Source organism: Rhea pennata, chromosome 16 (genome assembly GCF_028389875.1).
Source record: "Rhea pennata isolate bPtePen1 chromosome 16, bPtePen1.pri, whole genome shotgun sequence".
Classification (NCBI taxonomy): domain Eukaryota; kingdom Metazoa; phylum Chordata; class Aves; order Rheiformes; family Rheidae; genus Rhea; species Rhea pennata.
Window position 1 is genome coordinate 13,528,696 of NC_084678.1, and position 19,707 is coordinate 13,548,402.

Here is a 19,707-nt window from a genome sequence, read left to right on the forward strand (position 1 = left end):
ATTGAACTGTTTCTATCTCTCATCATTTTGGACAATTATTTGTCCTATTAGCATAATAGCACTACTGGATAGAAAAATACACATTCCCCAGTTCTGCCAGGGGTATGGAAGTTCTCAGCAATCCATGAATTTAAAGACACTGGTAGTCAGAGCAGTGCAGAAGAGCAGTTAAAAAAAAATCTGTAGAGCACATTAAAAGGTAATAATAACAATTGGGATAGATTTTCCTTGTCATGAAGAACTATTCGGGAGGAAAATATAAGATGCTAAGTTGCCAGATCATTTTAAAAAAAAAAATCACTAGACTAAATACATCCAGTCCATGAGGAGTGACGATGAGTTGTGCTTTTAAACTGCAGCTACAAGCAGACTCTAGGTTTTTCTTCCTACTTGTCCATAACACTGTTGCACAGAGCTCCTACAAACATCAGACAAATTTACAGTACCATCCTGTTGCCTAGAAAGGAAAGAACAGCTAACAGTCAGTTGAAGGACACTGCAGCAGCCTGCAAGTTATTTTTCTTTACACAAAGAGTGTTGTGAATCTCCAGGGTTATTTTATTGTATTATTAGCAGAAGCAGCTTATTAATGGTATCAAAAATTGACCCAAATAATTCTCAGTAAATGATTAGTGCCCTACTTGGACTGAGCTAAAGTGGCAGCAGTTTCGAGGCTAAGTCCTCATTTATGCAGTAAGTTGCAACTGTCAAAGCAGCAGTACTGCGCTAAAGGGACTAGAGTAAATCCTTAAATCCTTCTATTTCATCAGGCTCTACTCCACTTCCAGAGATCTGGGTTGTGCTCACTTTCACAAAATAGTCTAAGCAGGGATGAAGCTCCAGTCTGAGAAATCTGCAGATCTGCTTCATGCATTTCCAGCAGCTGTGTCACACTCCAGTTTCGAGGTGTAAGGTTGGTTAGGCAGCTGAAACGCTAACATTTGGGACCGGACTGTTTGGCTCCGAGCAAACCAACAGCTAGCACAGAATTTGCCTCAATCTGTGAGCCGCCCAGGGTGAAACTGTACCACCCTTGCTTCGGTGATGACTCATCCTAACAGGTTATGTCACCCTTTCTCCTCACGCAACCCCAAGACACAGCTGCCCAGACACGCTGCTCGGTGGCAGGCGGAGCTGCACTGCCTGCGCCCTTCTGCTGCTCATATAGCGCTAACAGCAAGGCCCCCTCTGCTGTTGCCCCGCACTCGCCAACAGGCCCTACTGCTCCTTCACCCGCACCAGGGCTGGGACCTACCTCTGGCAGCCTGCTGTGGCTTTCACTAACTCCCAAACCCTGAAATATAGCTTCACTCAAGGGAACCTACTTGCATCCTAGCAGAAGTTACACGATGCAGGATCTGAATACGGTGAGATTCATTTCCAACTAAATTACAGCCCTGCTTCTTCTTCAGGTTGCTTTGCAATTCCCAAGACTCTCTGTTGCTTTCCTCACTGGTAGATCTAAGGTCTAGACTTTCTCCTGTCCACAACTATCTCTAAAATACAAGGTTAAGACCCATTGCAAATCAAAGCAGCATATTCACATTGGCCAGAAGCATCACTGTTGTGAGCCCCAACTCACAACACTTGTTCTTCAACAGGAGCCTCTTCTACTTGTCATTACTTCATTAGTCATTACACTTCCACAGGCAGAGATCTGTCTGCAGCTTTATCGTGGCACAGCTGTCAGCAGCTTGCCATGCTAACAGATGTGAGCAACTTGCAAAGCAGAGCTACCCTGAAAGTACTTAGGGAGTTTTCCCCATATTCCTCCTCACTGGATTCCTCACAAATCTGATCCAATGTAGCTGTATTCACAGCCCTGAGAGATAAGAGCTGCCTGTCAAGTAACGCAGACTGCTGTTAATACACCAATGGTTATGTATAGGCTGCCTTCCCAATGAGCTGAAATGCAGGCAATGAACTTTTTTCCCCCTCCCCTTTCCTGTATCATAGCAACTGTGCTACTGCAGGGGCTATTTTAAGAACAGTAAGTTTTCACCAAACGTGATTATGAGGCAGGCTGGGTGAGCTCAGCTTACAAAAATACTGCATCCGTTCCGCAGCATCTCCGGGCCAAAATCTGATACCCTTACTCAAAAGGGCAGTAAATTACTCTGCAGATTGTCTAAACAGTATTAAAAAGGAGGGAGCTGTAAATGCTAATTATTTTAAATCAATGTTCAAGAAGCTTGTCATGATATCATTGCAAGAGAACATAGCCCTGTCAGGCACTTCCAGAAAGGAGTGTCTAGGGCTGAGAAATACAAGTGAGGAGGTCAGGGGTGGACAGCAGATCTATCTGTCAGTGCAGAGCGCTGGCTACAGTGGGAAGTAATTGCTTGGGTTTGCAATAGTGATGTTGATTTGGTAAATTTTGAGTCAGTCAGGAAGTAAAAAAGGAATAGTTTGTATTCGGAGGAATCTTGCCTGAATAGGAGAATACTAGAAAAGCTTCAGTCATCACGATGCCTACAGCTGCAGGGATCGCTGGCACAGAAATCTTTCAGAGTAAGCAAAGAGAGCAGTTTGTAGGTCTGCATGAAGCCGGATTTGAATTTCTGATCAGCTCAATCACACAAGACACGCTTTTCAAAGTTGAATAACTAATACTGTGCTCAAAACCTACAGTCTGCTGGGAATATTAGCAACTTTGTCTTCATTAAGGCTCCAGCGTTTCTCTTGGGGGAGTCTTGGATGGCATCACGTTGTGCATAGAGCCCAGCGCAACTCCGACACGTCGGACCAACCTGAGCACGTGCTGCACCATGAGCTCTGCTTTTGCGAGGAATTCCTGGCTCCCGGATACCTCTTATTTCCCATACATGTGCCCATCCCCTCCACAGCAGATGCTTCTAGCATACAGTGGACTTCTTGTACAAGTACAATGACCATTTGTCCAGGCTGCTGGCTGTCCACAGAAAAACGATGTCCTATCTAGAAAACTGGTTGGACATTAGTATCCAGATGGGCGGGCCTCCACAAGTTTTGCATTAAAGATGCTCAGCGCTATTAGAAGTCAGATGCTGCAATAACACAAATCATAGTCCCCCGAGCACTACGACATTACTAGCAGCTTTTAGACACACTCTTCTAAAGAGGATAGCAGGGAGTTTCAGTTTTCACTGCTCATGCTTTAGTTAACGTTAAATTATTTGCTATTTTAGATACTGACGGCAAAGCCTGCACTGGTGAAGATGCCGCAAGAGCAATGCAGAGTGACCCTCCAGTTCCTGCATGCCAGACGCTTGCCTCAGAAGAGGTGCAGCAAGAGAGTACGACAGCAGCCACAACAAATGTGACCTTGCTTGGTGAGGAGCTGCACTTGGATGAGCTGAAAGAAGATGCAGGTATTGGATATAAAATATTAAACAGAATATAAAATGCTAAAAAAAAACATTTTTGCTGAGCTGCTGCATAAGGAGCCAAATATGTCAGTGTATTAGAGGGTCAGAGCACCTTGAACAGCTCAGACCCCCCCCTTACTAGGCTAGTAATCTATACTTAAAAAATGACTTTTTGAGACTGCTACTGTACTGAGGGACCACACAAGGCTGGGCATAATGGGATTAGTTGGATTATGAGACAATCTAGTGTTGGCACAGTGCCCCTTGGGTATTAGCAGTTACTGCTGTCAAAATGAAACAATCTACTCTTAAAAATATTTCTTAAAATTCTGTGCCAAAGCCAAAGTTTCTTATCCTGGCATGGGAGAATGTCTGTGCACACCCAACACCATCTGTGTCATCACCTATCTACATCGTCCTGCAAATATCAGAGCAGTTCAATACCAGGAACAAAGATTAACCCTTACCAGCTGCTAAACAAGTTCCTTTCATGCAACCATCCACAAAACATACCTCAGCTCAGACTCCAGACCTAAGTTTTGAGTTTGATTCACATTTCTATAGCAGACAAAAGCTGACAAAATGAACTGACTATGGTAGCTCAGCTATGAGAGCAGGGACCATTCTCCAGCACATAAGCCGTTAAGGCACCCAATGTGCGAGGTACAATGAGGTCTGCCACAGATATGGCCCGATTGCCACTGTACTCCAGCAAAGTTCAGCACAAGAGCAGTTCCTTGGACCAGTGCAGCCAGGGACAACCAAGCAGCTGAAGAGTTTCCGTTCCTAACAAACAAGAAATGCAAAGCTGAGGTAAGCCATGCTTTATCCTAGTTTTGAGGACTGCAATGTAGTGATTACAGATCTTCTTGCCCATCCCACCGGGCTGATCTTTATGCCTGTTCTGTCTGTCCTGGCTGTCTTTTTTTCTCCATGCTGTGCCTTCACACCCTGCACTCCTTGGACTTCAGACTCCCAGCCACATTCACCAGTCCTGCTCCTACCTGCTGGGGCTCACTAGGCTACGCTGTCTGCTGATGCCTTCGCACTGCTTCAACAGCTCCTAATGGAAATCATTCTTTGAAGGGTTTTCCATTTCTTAGCTTCGTACTTTCCAACTTCCTTCTCCTCTTGTCCTTTCCATTCCCATGACTCATGAAATTTTGTCCCTCATTACTATTTTGATTTTATATAATATTGCTTTTCTGGCCTATGTGGGAAATGCACTTCTAGCTCCACTCCACTCTTAATTGCTTTGACAACAGAAATTCTTCTGGCTCCCAACAAGTACCTTTCCCTTTGCCTTTGCTTATTGAAAAAAAAATCACTATCTATCTATCTATCACTTTTTTCATTTCAACATGTATTACTTCATGAAGAAATATCCCAAAACAGATTTGCTATATGTGGGCTTCTAGACACTTATCCTTCCCTCCTCTTACTTCTCTCTTAAAATAAAGATGAAAGAGAATTGGACATTGACATCTTCTGTTAACACATGCCCTTACTGCTCTTTTCCTTTCTCTCTAAACTCTAGCCTGTATTGCCGTGTTTGCTTTTGTATCACACTGAAAATTTACTGGGACAAGACTCATCCATCTCCCTGTTCTTGCTCAGGGTTTAGAACAATGAGATCCAAATCTTGACCAAAATCCTTCAGGTACTACAGTTATTAGTGATACAGAATGGAATGCTCTAGAAAATGTATTCTTACTAAGCAAATTTCTCTCTGTACTTCTAGTTCTTTCATTGGGGTAGGACAGATTATCCTGGAAAAAATGGCACAAATAAGGTATCAGGTATTTAACCTCATGGCTCTGCAAAGCATAATACTATAATTTTAAAAAAACCCCTTCTACTCCATTTCAAATTGTGGATCAAGGCTTTAGATTTTATTTCTGAATCATCCTTATTTCTTATGTTCCTTTCTAATGCTAGTTCTTTTTATTGTCTCCCTGGCATAACCTTTCCTGTTTTCTGCATTTTCTCCCTTATGAGATGTATCAATTTTCCAGCCTCGAGAAAATAGCAGTGGAGTTGCATTCTCCTGTCTCCCCAGTCTGGGAGACTCCACTCCCATTTGTTGGAAGTCCTCCTATCTCCTTCATCAGCGACCTCTGGCTTCTAAAATAATTATTGCCAGTCTATTCCTCCTGTGCTAATTTCTCCCCGTCTGTGCATTCCAGCTTTCCTCTCTCTAGTGTGTCTACCTTAGGGAAGGCATTGGGTGGGTGTCCTTCTACAAATTTATCTGAGTATTTGACCAGATAGAAACAACATGAACACATTTACTATATACTTAAGTCCCTACGTTTCATTTCATTCTGGGGATGTGGGGTGAAGGCCAGGGAGAGGGAGAAGAAGAGGAGGGAACAAAAGAAGTATTTGTAAAGATCATGTTCGGCTAATACACAGAAAAAGAACAGCCTCAGCAGAGACGGGGCAATTTTTCCCACCTAACCTAGCCAGTGGGCTTGGGGGCTCTCCCAGGGGAGGATTTCTACCCGGAAGCAAGATGGCATTTTGACAAGCGGCACTCCATGAATAATTAGCTACTCTGCAAGGAGTCTAGTGCTGAGCCCTTGAAATGTTTTCACTAGGATGATATTCTGAAATCTGTTAATAGGTTTGTATACTCAAGACTTAGGTCTGTCTTCAGACTGTGAGTCAAAAGCATGCTATTATTACCACAAACAAACCACATAAAAAAATAAGCAAACCGTTCTTTGCAGGGAATGTAAATGGACATTATCAGACAACAGCACACAACAGTTTGGTTTTGTTGTAGCAATCTCTGAACAGGATGGAGTTCAGAAACCAGAAGATCTGTTTATCTGCAGCCCAGTGCGTTTTGGATCAGCGTTCTCTGCAGGCAAGGCCCCACGGGGGCTGCTCACTCTCATTTGTGCTGAACAGCACCTCGAGTCACAGAGAGGCCTACTGACCTCAGTGAAGTTACTGGCAGAAGAAAGTATTGCTCAAAGAATCAGACTGATTTTCTTATTAAGTTACTAATATCTACTGGAGCTCTTGATCTTTTTGTAATGTAACTCATTAGCGACCTGATTTTCCTCTACCTCAATTCTGAAATTTCTCTTCTATGAAGTAGGCACAAAAATACATAGTGTTTCTAGCCCGGAACAATACATAGTGATGCTAGCCTAAAACAAAGCATTTTCCTATTTCCCCTATTTAAAAGAAAACTTTTTTTTTAATATATAATTGATGCAACAATCACATAAGGCAGCTTTTCTACTAAGTAATTTTTACACAAAATCCTCTAACAATGCATATTTATTGTACTTCCTTGTCTTTCCTGAATGCTAAGTGCTCACTCTTATTCTTCTAGGCATACTCATTAATCTGTTTGTCAACAAATTAAATGCTATTATCTTGCCAATGCTACTGTTTCCAACCGCCTCAGTGCTTTGGTGCCCCCCTCTGCACTCTGAATGCGAAGATGCTGTTTGTTCATTAACACAAAGAGTTTGTATTCCAAACAAGACATAAAACTGAGCCAAGAAAAGGTTTGTGATGTGGTAGCCACGGAAGCCCACTGTTGTGAGTGTTTAGGAGATGCTTTGAGGTGGTATGGAGGAAGTGGCACTTTGTTTACACAATCCAGACTGCTAGAAGTTGTGAGACTTGGCATTTATCCATCCTAAATGGACACCTCTGAAACGTCACCTGTCACTGAGCCATCTATTTCCAGACCTAGGAGGAGAAACTCTTCCTCTGAGCTTTCACAGATAATCACTTTCTCTGCTGTCCTGACTATTACATATTCATTACATGTAAAAACAAACAAAGGAAACAGTGCTGCGGTGAGGTTTTTAAACCCAGAACTTCCCCCTCGCCAGACCAGTCATTTATTAAGCCTCAGGGAAATATTCCTTCTTGCTTCCTGTTTGCTAGCATTTCATGGAGTCTTAGCTGCCCAGAAGCAGAAGGAAAGGGGAGACATAGGGACAAGGTACTCCTTGCGCAAGCTCTGGTTTGGATGTCTCTTGTGGTGAAGGGAGGTTCAAACACAGATCTCCCAAGGCAGTGATCTGGAGATCTGGACATTTACAGTGTGCACAAGTCAAAGAGTGAGGCCCTGTGTGAGTTTAAGCACCTCCAGAGTCAGTGGGAACCTGAATAGGATTCAAGGATATTCATTTTGGACTTAATCGCCAAAATTCCACCTACGTCCTGGTTTAGCCTCACTCCCCCTGTGCCCCCATCACAGCCAGGCCAGTCTGACAAGCGGCTCAGTGATTCAGCCTGTCCTGACTTCTTTCAAGGCTGAACACTTCTGCCATCTTTCAGGAGACTGTCCTGAAATGAGTGCTGCTTTACCACCTCACATAGAGGCTTTGGTGATTGAATTTTTTCTTAGGCATTTCGCCTCAGACTCTGTTCTTTGTTCCTCAATGATTGCTGTGATCCAGGGGCAAATCTTTTCATGAAAGGCTGCTCTTGGTTAACAACTTCAACCTCAGGAGAGATGCAGCTCTGGAATCGGATGCAATAACAGAGGCTTGGGATGCAAGTTGAAGTCATATATTAACAAAAAAAGTTAAAATGTCCAACTAAACATGTGCAACAAACAATTGTAAAATGAACTTTCAGGTAATACTGCAAGTAAGATACTCTTTGCCTTTTGCTTGTCTGTTGCTAGCACAGGGAATACTCATTCAGTAACTCTGTGTCATTGCAGCTGGACTCTAAGAAAATATATTGCAATTTTCAAAAGCTGTTTTATCTCACTGTTTTTACCACTGGAAAAAAAAAGGAGAGGAAGAGAAAGAAAGAGGAAAAAGGGTTTTAGGGGGAAATGGGAAGTAAATGAGGCTCAGCAGTTTTCTCAGGAACATCAAAACTAACATTTCTTCAATATCTTTATACATTTTATTCTTTACCTGCCTTGGCTGGTAGGCTATTTCACACATTAATTATTTTCACTATGGAAAAGAAGTGCTTCTAGCTGTGTGCCATGTGTTCTGCTTTTCTGACTGTTCCTGGCATTGTCCCCCAGCCTATCAGTATTATTAACTTCATGTTCCACTAATTTTACTCATCCTTCTACTAGCCAAGAAACCTTCAGCACCCACGGAAGAATTAGAAGATGCCAGCCTACCAGGAACTGAAGACAGTCCACAAGCCTTACTTGTTTCTGAATCCACAGATTCTCCCCAGAAAGAGACAGAAAGAAACCCAGCACAGCTTCCCAGCCCTCCATTGCTCCCAGCTCCACCATCTAAGGCAATCTCCAAAATCACAAAGAGCGTAACAGGTCAGTCACCGCTGGTCAGCAAAGGCTCCCCCAGCCTTTGTGCATTGTTCATCGAAGGGTGAACAATATATCTGCTTTTTTTCCTTATATCCTTTTTTAAACTTTTTGCCACAAGCTACTAATAATCAGGCTAGACATACTGAATGAACAGCATGTTAATGATTTCCAGGAACTGAGAGGTCTGGCTGCCTGATAACAAAGCACTGATGTTTGTACTTTACATATATATATATATATATATATATATATATATATATATATAAATCTCTCAAGGGATTATTTGTTGCAAATCTATTGCACTAACCACATGTAAAACAAATCAAATCAACTGCAAACATCTGCTGAATCAGATGGTCAAACTGATATACCATAAAACACAAGGAAGATTTAAATGTTTTCATTACCTAGAATCCCAGCTGGATAACAGTACAATAGCCGAAAGCAAGTTCAAGTCAGTAGGTTCTGTGGAGGTTTCTGTATGAATGGTTTGCTCTCCAGGGTATGTCTAAATTAGAGCTATGAAATCTGGTCTAATTACACAGAGCAGCACATAAGTGATACACCTGGCTTCCACAAAGCAATCCTCCATGCCAGATTTCATTGAAAGTTTCAACAGCAAATGTTCTGGGCCTGATTTTCTAACCTACTGCCAATGCTGTTACATTTTTTAACATTCTGGCAGTATAGAAAGGGTGTTAAAATGAATATGATTTTAGTTTGTTCCAATTATAGGGTCTCTATGCATGGTAAAAGCAGTTAAAATGGCCTTATTGCAAATTAGAATCAAGTCCTGATGTCTAAATGCCAGATCTGTCGGGTATTTAGACTTTTAAATGATAGCCATTCTCTCGGCCCTGATTTGCATCCATACTCATCCTCTGGCACCAAAAAAAGGGTTATTGAAGTCGCCAGGAAACAAAAGCTCAGACAGACACTGTGATCTGACTACTAGAGCTGATGGAAAACACTGGGGTTTTCACTCTTTTTGAGGAAAATTACAAGAGTTTGTTTCCATGTTTTGTCCAAGCTTAGAACCCCTAAGAGTTTAAATGGGACTTTGATTCAAAATGGTATCCTATTGCTCCTTGGGAGCTGTTGCTCACGTTGCCGTTCTCGGCTACAGGTCAGGCTCTAGAAGCATCTTCCATCTTGCAGCACGAAGAGGCTCTGCTAGGGCACCTCTTTGCCTTTGCTTGACTGATGGAAGGGCCATGCACCGTGTGAGATGTAGGCCATGCAGAAAATCGGACCTGTAGAGGGTAATGAGATGACAGTTCCACCAGGCACCTTACAGCATTCTGAGTCTACGTATTTTGCTGCTTAACTAAAGTATTTCAGTATCCAAGATGCTCTGAGTTTTGGTATTTCATTCTCATCTAAATTTTCCACAAAGAACAGCTTTTCTGAATGAGTCCAATAACTATAGACCTTTTTTTCAACAGCGATTATGCATTTTTTTCATGGATGTGGAGGCAGTGGTAAGTTAAGACTAAACAAATACTGTCAGCTAGTGAAAGGGCATCAGAACATATGGGGAGAGAGAAACGAAGACCGATTATAAAAGGAAAGGAAGACAAAGAGGTTGAAAAGCTCTTTTGTGTTTGGATTTTTTTTCCCCTTAACAATGCTAGATGCTGTTAGCAGAGAAGTGATGAATAAGCCAGGCATCAATTAATCACAGGCAGAGGGGGAACAGGGCAATGTGCCAAGACATCACTTTGCAAGATTATTCACTGAACAGCTGTTATTAGGACGAATAAGGTGTGATTTAAGAAAACTCTCAATATTGGCCTGAGCTGCAATGAGGACAGAATTGGCTCTTGGCCTGTTCTAGGAACAAGCAAGTATAAAGATAACACCAAGTGTCCTCCCTTCCTGCTCTGCGGCTGAGCTGAACCCAGGGTTCTTGCTCTGAGAGATCATAGCAACCTTCTCCCATGGTGTAGAGGCAGAGTATGACTTTGGAAGTGCTTTTTCACCCTTTCAGGCTATGATTCAGTGGACAATGACTGATCATAAACGTTTTCTATGCATTTGCTCTGTACCACATAAAACCCCCTTAAGAGCAGAAGAAATGTTTAGCAGAGGTTGGCTGTCTCCTGGCTGCAGGGACCATCCTGATCAGTGCAGGAGAAGCTGTGGGGTGAGAAGGTGTCTCACCTCCAAGGCACTGTTCACTGGGCACCTTAGATGCTCCTCTGCTTTCAGACATTATTAGATTTCAAATAGGGTCACTTCTGGACTGACTTCATCCCTCTTGCTTGGATGCAGAGAGATGGATGAAGCTCTCGCTGTTGGTTAGAGTTCCAGGGTGGAAGGAGGGAAATGTGCAAATATGCCTTCCAAAAATTAGAAAATCAGGCTTTTCTTAAAAAAAAAGGGGGCGGGGAGATAAGTGAATATGTCTCCTAGTTGAAGAACGTTCTCCTCCCCACCCCACACACGTGAAAAAAAAGAGACTAGGCTTAGCGTTGCCACTGTCTTAAACCTACGAGGCTGATTTTGGTTACAGCTGCAGGAGCTCTCTTTCCCACTGCTGCTTTTGCCTTCAGTGATTCTGCTCCCCAAGCTCCAGACGCCCAGCTTTGTACCCACGGCTACCATGGTGATGCTGTATCAGATCTGTAGCAGAGTATCTGCAAAAAAATGCAGCTATCACTGCAGTTGAGTGAAGAGCATGATGCAGGATGCATCATTTAATGACAGGAAATATGTAATAACAGAGGTTCATAGTCAAACCTGCTTTTGTCCTCCCCAGTTTTCTGGTAAGTTACCACACTCCTAAGGAAGCATATCCTTTTTACAAGGGAATGTTAGGATACTCTTGGCTAAAACAGAAGTTTTTCCCCTATGAACTGAAGGATTTATCCCAAAGTAAGTGAAAATAGTATGAAGGGCCTGTGAAAATAAGTTTGTATAAAAGCTGTACAAGCTGTGTCAGTTTAAATTCATTTTTACAACACTAGATGGCAACAAGAGAAAAGAAACATCCTTTTATATGAAAAAAGCTCACTGCCTATCTACACTCAGACTGAACTGTTGCCGTATGCCATATGCTGGAAGCTTGGGATAAAAATATAAGGAAAAGGGAAAGGAGAAGAGAACTGCAGAATAGAAAAACTAATGAGCATCTTTTTCAAGCCAGAAGTTCCGGTATCTTAGAGTCTGAAACTACCACAGTTAAAACCAGGCAACTGCCTAGTGTGTTGTGGACTGAGGTGCTAGAGAAATGTATAGATCGAAGTCTAGCTTCCAATAAAATGCTTAAACGGTACCAAAAAATGGCTGAATCTGAGGGTAAAAAAGGTTTGTAAAACATTGCCCCACCCTTCTTTTCTCTTCTTAGTGCACAATACAACATCTTTCATTTGGACTTCATTTGGAAGGCAAGTTTTGTTAAGTGAATGTTATCCTCATAATGATTTTGGCATTCCCTCAACTGGCATATGAAAGACAGAGGTCTAAGCTGTACAGCAATCACAGAGGAACAGATAATAGACACTGGTACATTTTGTCCTGACTGAGAACCACAGTGCATAAATTTTAATACAGTCTGTCAGAGTTCAGCAGAGAAAGTGCTAGATTGGAAAGTCACTGCAGTACATGCCATCAGTGGTTAGGAGGAATAGTACTGGCAATCAAGAATACATTGAAGGACTTGGAAAAAGGAGCATCTGATAGTGTGGGAAAGAGGAAATGAGGAAACAACTCTTTTTCTAGATCGAATCTGTGTAGTATAAGCCTTTCAAATTCAGACAGTTACTCAGCATAAGCAGGTCCCCTCAAGCAAAAATAGAACATCACCATTTTCCTCTATTCAACCAAACAAGTTAAGTTCAGGGCATGCTTTGTGCACAAAAAAATAAGCAGCATCGCATGACCTCCTTTTGTTCCTTTTGTCTTTTGACAGCAGGAAGCGAAACAGATGATCCAGCCATGAAATCTCCTCCTTCCACTATCCTGAAGAATTATGTCATTGGTTCCTCCCAAATCTCAGGACAAGCTGCCCTCTTCCATGCCTCTGGCCAGAAAAGCTCCGATTCCCATGTCAGAGGACAGGTAACGACACCAACTGGTTCCCCTCACCTGGCTGCTGTGCACCTGCCTTTACCTCCCAGCAGAGTCATTGAAGAACTGCACCGGGCTCTGGCCACCAAACACCGGCAGGACAGGTACCTAAGGCCCCTTGGCTATGTGTGTGTGTGAGGAGAGTCATTCCATTACGTCATTTTTCTTGGTAAACATTTCTACCTTGTTATTAACATTTTATCCACTCCTGCAGCTTAGATTTGTCTTCTTCTTGATGTCACTACTTTTAACATGCATTCCTGGTTAAAGAGCTTCATTTGGCAGTTGCATCAAAGCATGTTCTTCCATTATAGGAAGGCTACTGTTATATGGAAATAGGTTTTCAAATAGGTAGAATCATTTGATAATCCTTGATTTGATTTTATCCTACCTATCTATCCTACACCTGAGTGTACTCAGGTAAAGCCTGCTAAAAATACTTCTTATGTGTGAAGTGCTGTTGTTTCACTATATGCCTCTTGGCTTATACATGAGCATATATGGTATACATTTTTTAATGCAATAGGTTGTGTGGGAGTACGTTGGGTACTTTGTATTGTTTTCATTATAAACTCTCCTCTATATTAGAGGAGGACAGAGATAACTTTTTTCTTCATAGAGCTTTGGAGTTAGGTTGTAAACGTTTCTCAGTTCCGTAACAGTTATTGTCATGGGGAACGGATTCATACCATATTACTTAACAGGTTTCTGTTAAATCTTTGTCATGATCAAAAACTATCAGCATGGTAATATTTCATGCCACATGCTTTACATTAGGAGGATGTGCTGTGTGGGTTTTTAATCAATACAGTATAGCATGTGGTTATATATCAAAGAAATAAATTACTTACTACCTGTCTGAACCTTATCTTTACGACAAAGATTGAAAAGTAGAGCCTCATTAGCCATTCTCAACACAGTCTTGACAATGCCATCTTGCACCATCCCCTATTGAACTCTCTGCTCTGGTCTTTATGAGGACATTCTGTTCATTCTTATATGATGGTAAGTCCCTACTGCGGCAATAAAATGTCTTTTCTAAATAATGGGATGTGTACCTTCCACCCACAGCTTCCATGGAAGAGAAAGCAAAGGCTCCCCGAAAAAGAGAGTGGACGTCCGTCCAGCCAGAACATCTAGCATTGAGCGCAACAAAGAAAAGGAGAACTCACTGAGTTATAGCAGTGATTCGGAAAATAAGCGGAACTCAGTTAAAGAGTCAGACGAGAACAAAGAAAACATGATCATGAACTCAGAGCTCACGGAAGACTCTGTTTTTTATCAGGATGAGGAAGTTTTGAATGACTCCATTATTTCTGGTAAGGAAAGTCACTTTTTATCTTACAATGATATACTATTGTAGCCTAAAGAACAGCTCTAAACATGGCAACATGCAACAGAAGATATTCAGCAATATAAATTCCTCTGTTGTTGTTCCTCTATCACCTTTTGCAAGGAATCTTGGTGAAAAGCTATGGTTACGTTTGAGTCATAGTGATCATGTCTGTCTTGGTAGGTCCTGCACACTAAGAGGGCGTTTAGAGATATGGTGATAAGTCAATATTCATTATCCTTTCAGTTACTTATGTACTCTTTGCACCACCACATCTGAATGGTAACGCTTGCAGAATCAACATCCCACGGCCAGCAGACAAAGCTTGCTGTATATCTGATGATCTGTGGCTGTTTTGGAAGCATCCCATTCCAGGACTAGTATTCCACAGCAGTGATTATACATTAGAAGGAGGTAAATGGGAGAGATTGATGAGGCTAGGAAGGACAATCATCCAAAGTAAGCATTTGAAAGAAGAAACTGTCTTCTCCTTTTGGATGAAATGGATGGGGAATGCATTTTATGACCAATTGTTTAAGCTGGCTCAGACACAGGAATCATCTCTCATTAGAAAATTTATTTTTCTTTCAAGCTCTAAATGTTTTCCATGTCAGCAGGACAAAAAGTCAGTCTTAAACGAATCCTTCAATCTCTTCATCAATATGTTAAAAGAAGGCAGCCAGAGAAAAATCTATCAAAAAAATAATTGGTATAACAGATTGAGGATGAATTTTAAAAGATGCCTAATGAGAAATATGAGCTGGCAGGCAGGATTCGTGACTTCTCCTGTGTCTTAAGATACCTAGTAACAGAACTGACCACCGAGATAAAGCAGAACAAAAGAGAATCACTTGAATAATTTCTCTACATAAAAGGATAATTTAAAAAATAAAAATCATCTTTTAAGTTCTATCAGGTTCTTTTGGACTACCTGTTGCTCCTGATCATGAAAGCAGTCTACTTTGGTATAAATTCCAATAAGTAGAATAATTAGTCAGACAAGAACTATGATATCCTCTGCTAATAAAAATCAAACTGATTATTTTACTGGTGAAGATTAATGTGCTATACTCATTTGAGAAAATAACTATTCATAGTCTGCGAATAAAAGACAGCAATAGCTTGGATGCATTCATGAACAATGTTAGACCAACAGATATAGTAGGGAAAACAGACCTCTTTCAAAAAAAAAAAATTAGCTTCATCGCAGCTACAATAGTACTACTACTCAGCATAGAAGATATTGAAATCTGCCATTTGAAATATTGGCTAAAGCACAAAGTAAAAAGAAGTCAGACTAAATAGAATTCTTTTTCCCCTGTAACACTTAGTCTAAGAAAATATTATATTTTACTATATAAATCACACCTCACATAGCTTATGTATTGGGCATAACTGGTCATGTACTATAACTGGGTAGGGCATGCTTGCTAGAAGTTTAGAAGAATAATCTTTTGGTAGTAGAAAATTTAGTAAATACATTTTTGAGTGACATATGAGTATTCCAAAGTAAAGAAGCTGGATAGAAAACCTTGTAGGACTGATTGGGGAATATAATGAGGTGGCGCCGATACATTTTTGAATGTTTTCTTGAATATGGTTAAGAACTCAAATTTAAAATCTCAGGGGCCTGGAAGCTCCTGCAGACTCGCTTCTCCAGTTCTCATGACAGCATGCTAACAGGAGACAGGTACATGTAAATATGTAGAGAGCCAATTATTTGCTTGATTTGAAAGGCTGAAAAACCCCGAAGTTTTTTTTATGAAATGAAATAATATGGTGATTACATACAGGTTAGTATTTTCTGTGAAAGAGAGCACCCAAAGATCGTTTATCTTTTGATAGAGGCCCCAGATACGACCACAACCTCCTTTTTCCTGCAAAACACTTCCTGACTTCAACAAAAATCATTTTGGGGAAGAATTTTCTCTCATTCTTTTGTTCATTATCACACAGCCTTCTTCCTCCTAAATATTTTCTCTCACTCTCGGGCATTCAATTCTCTGCACACCTAAACTTCAGTCTCTGCAGACTCTACACCAAAAAAACATTTCCATATGCCTCTAAAACTTAGAGGCAGGATTATCCCCAAGCTAGGCTAAGACAAGCTTATACCTAAAATCATTTTATTTAAAATGTCTGAAGATCACCATAACATTCCTTTCCCCCTCCCTTTTTTTCCTTCCCTAAACCTTGTCCTTACAGAACATGCATTTACAAAAGACCAACTTGCTTGTACAAGCCCAATGCTTGCTGCGAGTCCAGGCCCATTTTAGGGGCACAGTAGAAACCCAGCCCGTGCAGTTTCAGCTTTTGGTGTCTAAGGAGACTGCTGCAGATGGGCACAGGGTAAGCTGGGAAACACAGTGGCTTAAACCACGGAAGTCCGAGCATGGGATGCGTGTACCAACCGCGGAGGAGGCAGCAGCCCTGGAGATACCACACTCAACACTCGCTGTGAGGAGGAATGCAAAAAAAGGCGTTGCTGTCCTTGACACTGGGTGGCACTGCTTGTGCCAGCATTCGCTTGCTCTTCTCGGAAGGGAGCAAGCGAGATGCCGAAGTGACAGAGCTAGCACCAGAACAATTCCCCCTAAACCTCCAGTTTTGTCCTGGTTTAAAAAACTGGGTTGTTTTGCAACAACAGATAGGAAAAAAATCCCATGCATTCATCCAGAGTTGTTATACGATTACCGCACTGCTTCAGCACGTCACCGCCTTCACCGTCACCGCTGCGTGCTGTTAGCCACAGTGGTACAGGAGATGATGCGACTCGGTAAAGGTCACCAGCAATTCAGGAGAAAGCCAAGAATTGCACCTGGGCTTTCCAAGTCCTGCATTCTACATCAGCACCGTTATTTGACACTGCCCAAAACAGAAGGAAGAAACAGTGTAACTGGAATGTAGTCCAGGACTGATGATTAGTGCGAACTAGTTCTTTCCATCAGCATGTAGCATTAGGATTTGTCTTCTGCTTGATAGACAGAATGCAAACAAGCAGGAGATTAAATGTCAGGATCCAGTTGAATTAAAACAGGAACTTTTGTCAGAACTTGCAGACAAAACAGGAGAATGGTGAAGATTTTTGAAGGACTTATTTTTGATCTAGCTGCGCTGCCATAAACTGTGAAACAGGCCACAGCTAAGATCCTGCCTGAGCTAGCGTGGTCACAGGGCAGACAAGCACTGTATTACTGACCAGGAAAATAATTCTTAAGAAGAGAATACTTAAATAAGGGTATTTTCAGGTGTATATCCCACTGAGTTAGCGATCAGAAATGAATTTGCTTCCAGCTGCTGACAAAGGACCTGATAAAAACTAGTTTGGGTCTTTATTTTCCCCAAGATTTCTGTTTTTGTTTATTTATTTTTGTTCTAAAGCATCAGGTATTTACTTTTGCAGGAGGTGGGATAACAGAATTGGCCACCATTGGGCCAGTCAAGATGACAATGGACCAGTAACACAGTGTTTCGTGACATTTCTTCCTGACGGAGTAACATCATTTCCCTCCGTTCACTTTGGCAGGCAGATATTATTTTTCAGGAATTAACCCAATCGGTCAGGCACTGGGGATGGCTCCTTAGACTAGCAGATCAGCTTAATCCAGATCTCTTGCATTTTTATTTGGTGAAATACCCTAAAGATTAATCAGTGCACAGTGCATATGGACCACGGGAGTGGCTATAGCATAAGCCTTTTAGAAATCCAGACATCTGGATGAAGCAAGTACAGCTTATCCGGAGTGGGTTGTGTGCTCTCTCTGCTCCTTTAATACCACAGCATGATTTAGGTTAAAGTTCTGATTTTTCAGATATGATTTGTGTTTTCAGTTTCACAAAGTGCTGGACTCTTTCAAAGTGTACAGCAGAGCAAACGAGGGGTAGTCAGAGCCCTGAAGAGTAGCTTCATTTTAGCTTTAAGCAAAGTATTGCATTGTTCCACCTGATTTTGAAATACAAGCCTTGAGGGCTGATGTTAAGCTGGTTTAAGCCAATACTTCCATATCAGCTTCAAAATCTGACCTGTTATGAAAAGGTCCCGTCTTTTACCTGCAGAGCACCGGTTTCAGCTGCCTTTGAGGACAGCTGGCCTTGAGGCCTGACTTCATCTGAGCAAATAATCACTGTGACCCTAGCTGCTCTCCCAAAATTCAAAGGACGGGTTTGGTATAGCATGGCAGGTAGTTTTAGAACAGCCTGAAGGAAGCAGGGACAGACCTGCATGCTTGTACTCTAGCTGTTACTGATGAATGTGAGAATGACCATTTAGGGCACATTCTCATTAAAAAAAGAAAACAACAACAACAAAAAAACACAATGTGTGCACATGTAGAGCTCCCTTGTTTCCTTCTAAGGAACTCTGGACAGAAACACATGCATGTTTTGTACAGTGTACACATGCATTGCTTTCCATGCAACCAAGACGCCCTGAACTGGCTACAAATGCTTTACGCAGTTGGCAAGCACATGGCCAGTCAGATTATTACATTTTGCAGACGTCGGGCTTGTTGTGCATGTGCAGTCTCTCTGCAGCAATCTCTCAACATGACCAAACTCTTCTTACTGCTTGTGAAAAATTCCTATGTGGAAACGCGCACATGTTCGGGGATACCCAGGAGTGTGCTTCAGATGGCTTCCAGAAGGAATTCGGTTCATTCATGTGCTATATAGCTTGAGCACTGCAAACGCCCACTCTGTGCCCGCTCCTGGTGGGGTGAAGGCTTGAAAAACCTTGACAGAGCCACATCCCCATGGCTTAGTGGACCAAATGTTTTTTGATGGAGTCATACATTCAGTGAGCAAAAGGCTCTGTGTGGTATCAACCAAATAATTTAACTTCTTTTAACCATTGGTTATACCTACTGATTCATAGAGAGCTGTGAAGTTTAATGTTTGCAACAGACTTTGAAAGCTTTAAGAGGAAGGTGCTAAACAAGGCCAGAACTTTCAGACTCTAAGCAGGGTTTTGAGTTGATTACAGCTTCTAAAAAGTCTAATTTTAGGCCACTGCAACTATGAACAGACATGCCCCTGCTCCTGCGGGGACACCATAACTTCTCTCTGCCCCAGTCTTCTCAACGTATATGTGAGGATGTAGTATAGATCCCTTGCCTGTGCATAAAGAAATTTGAGATCAATACTAATAGTAATAATATAGGCCTGCAAGTCCCTAGCAAACAAAACCCCAATATTTGGGAATAAGATCCTATTTATGATTTTGTATCTTGCTAACCTCTAGAGCATCCTTAAAAAACAGACTTTAATCCTATCTCAAATGTCAAACAAAAATATCAATTAAATGTCATTTTCTTTAAAAATGAGGTGACCTTTTCTAGAAAAGGTGAAGCATTATATTAAAAAAGTTTTAAGGTAAAAAGAAACCAAAACAGAAAAACTCCTGTTACACAGCATGTTCCCAAGATCAAGTGGATACAAAGATTTATCTGTAGTTCTTACGTATGTTGACAATAATTTACATCTCATCTGACAGGTGCTACTCTGCAATGACAATTTTCACACTCCTTTGAAGTCCTGAACTGGACATCAGAAGGGGTGAGGACGGCACAGCAGAGGCTTGCCAGGACCTGGGACATGACTGCTGGAAGAGTGCAGTCGTACTAGATAACATAACAGATGTATAACTCAGAAGCGCACTGATTTTAACAGCACTTTCCTTTACT

The 19,707-nt window shown here is 41.6% G+C and overlaps 1 protein-coding gene and 1 long non-coding RNA gene across 4 annotated transcripts in view; one reads left to right on the forward strand and one right to left on the reverse strand.

Moving 5' to 3' along the window:
- The window catches only part of LOC134147706 (uncharacterized), a 233,827-nt gene that overhangs the window by 187,022 nt on the left and 27,098 nt on the right, over positions 1-19,707 (reverse strand). The window lies entirely within an intron of this gene.
- Positions 1-19,707, forward strand: part of PHACTR3 (phosphatase and actin regulator 3) — a 113,552-nt gene that overhangs the window by 62,652 nt on the left and 31,193 nt on the right. Inside the window, exons 4-7 of one of the 3 annotated variants that reach the window (XM_062589152.1) lie at positions 3,168-3,350; positions 8,422-8,625; positions 12,536-12,797; positions 13,765-14,012. In XM_062589152.1, the coding sequence (XP_062445136.1) occupies positions 3,168-3,350; positions 8,422-8,625; positions 12,536-12,797; positions 13,765-14,012 (897 nt within the window). The remainder of the gene's footprint in view (positions 1-3,167; positions 3,351-8,421; positions 8,626-12,535; positions 12,798-13,764; positions 14,013-19,707) is intronic. The other 2 variants (XM_062589153.1, XM_062589154.1) reach the window with 2 other exon arrangements.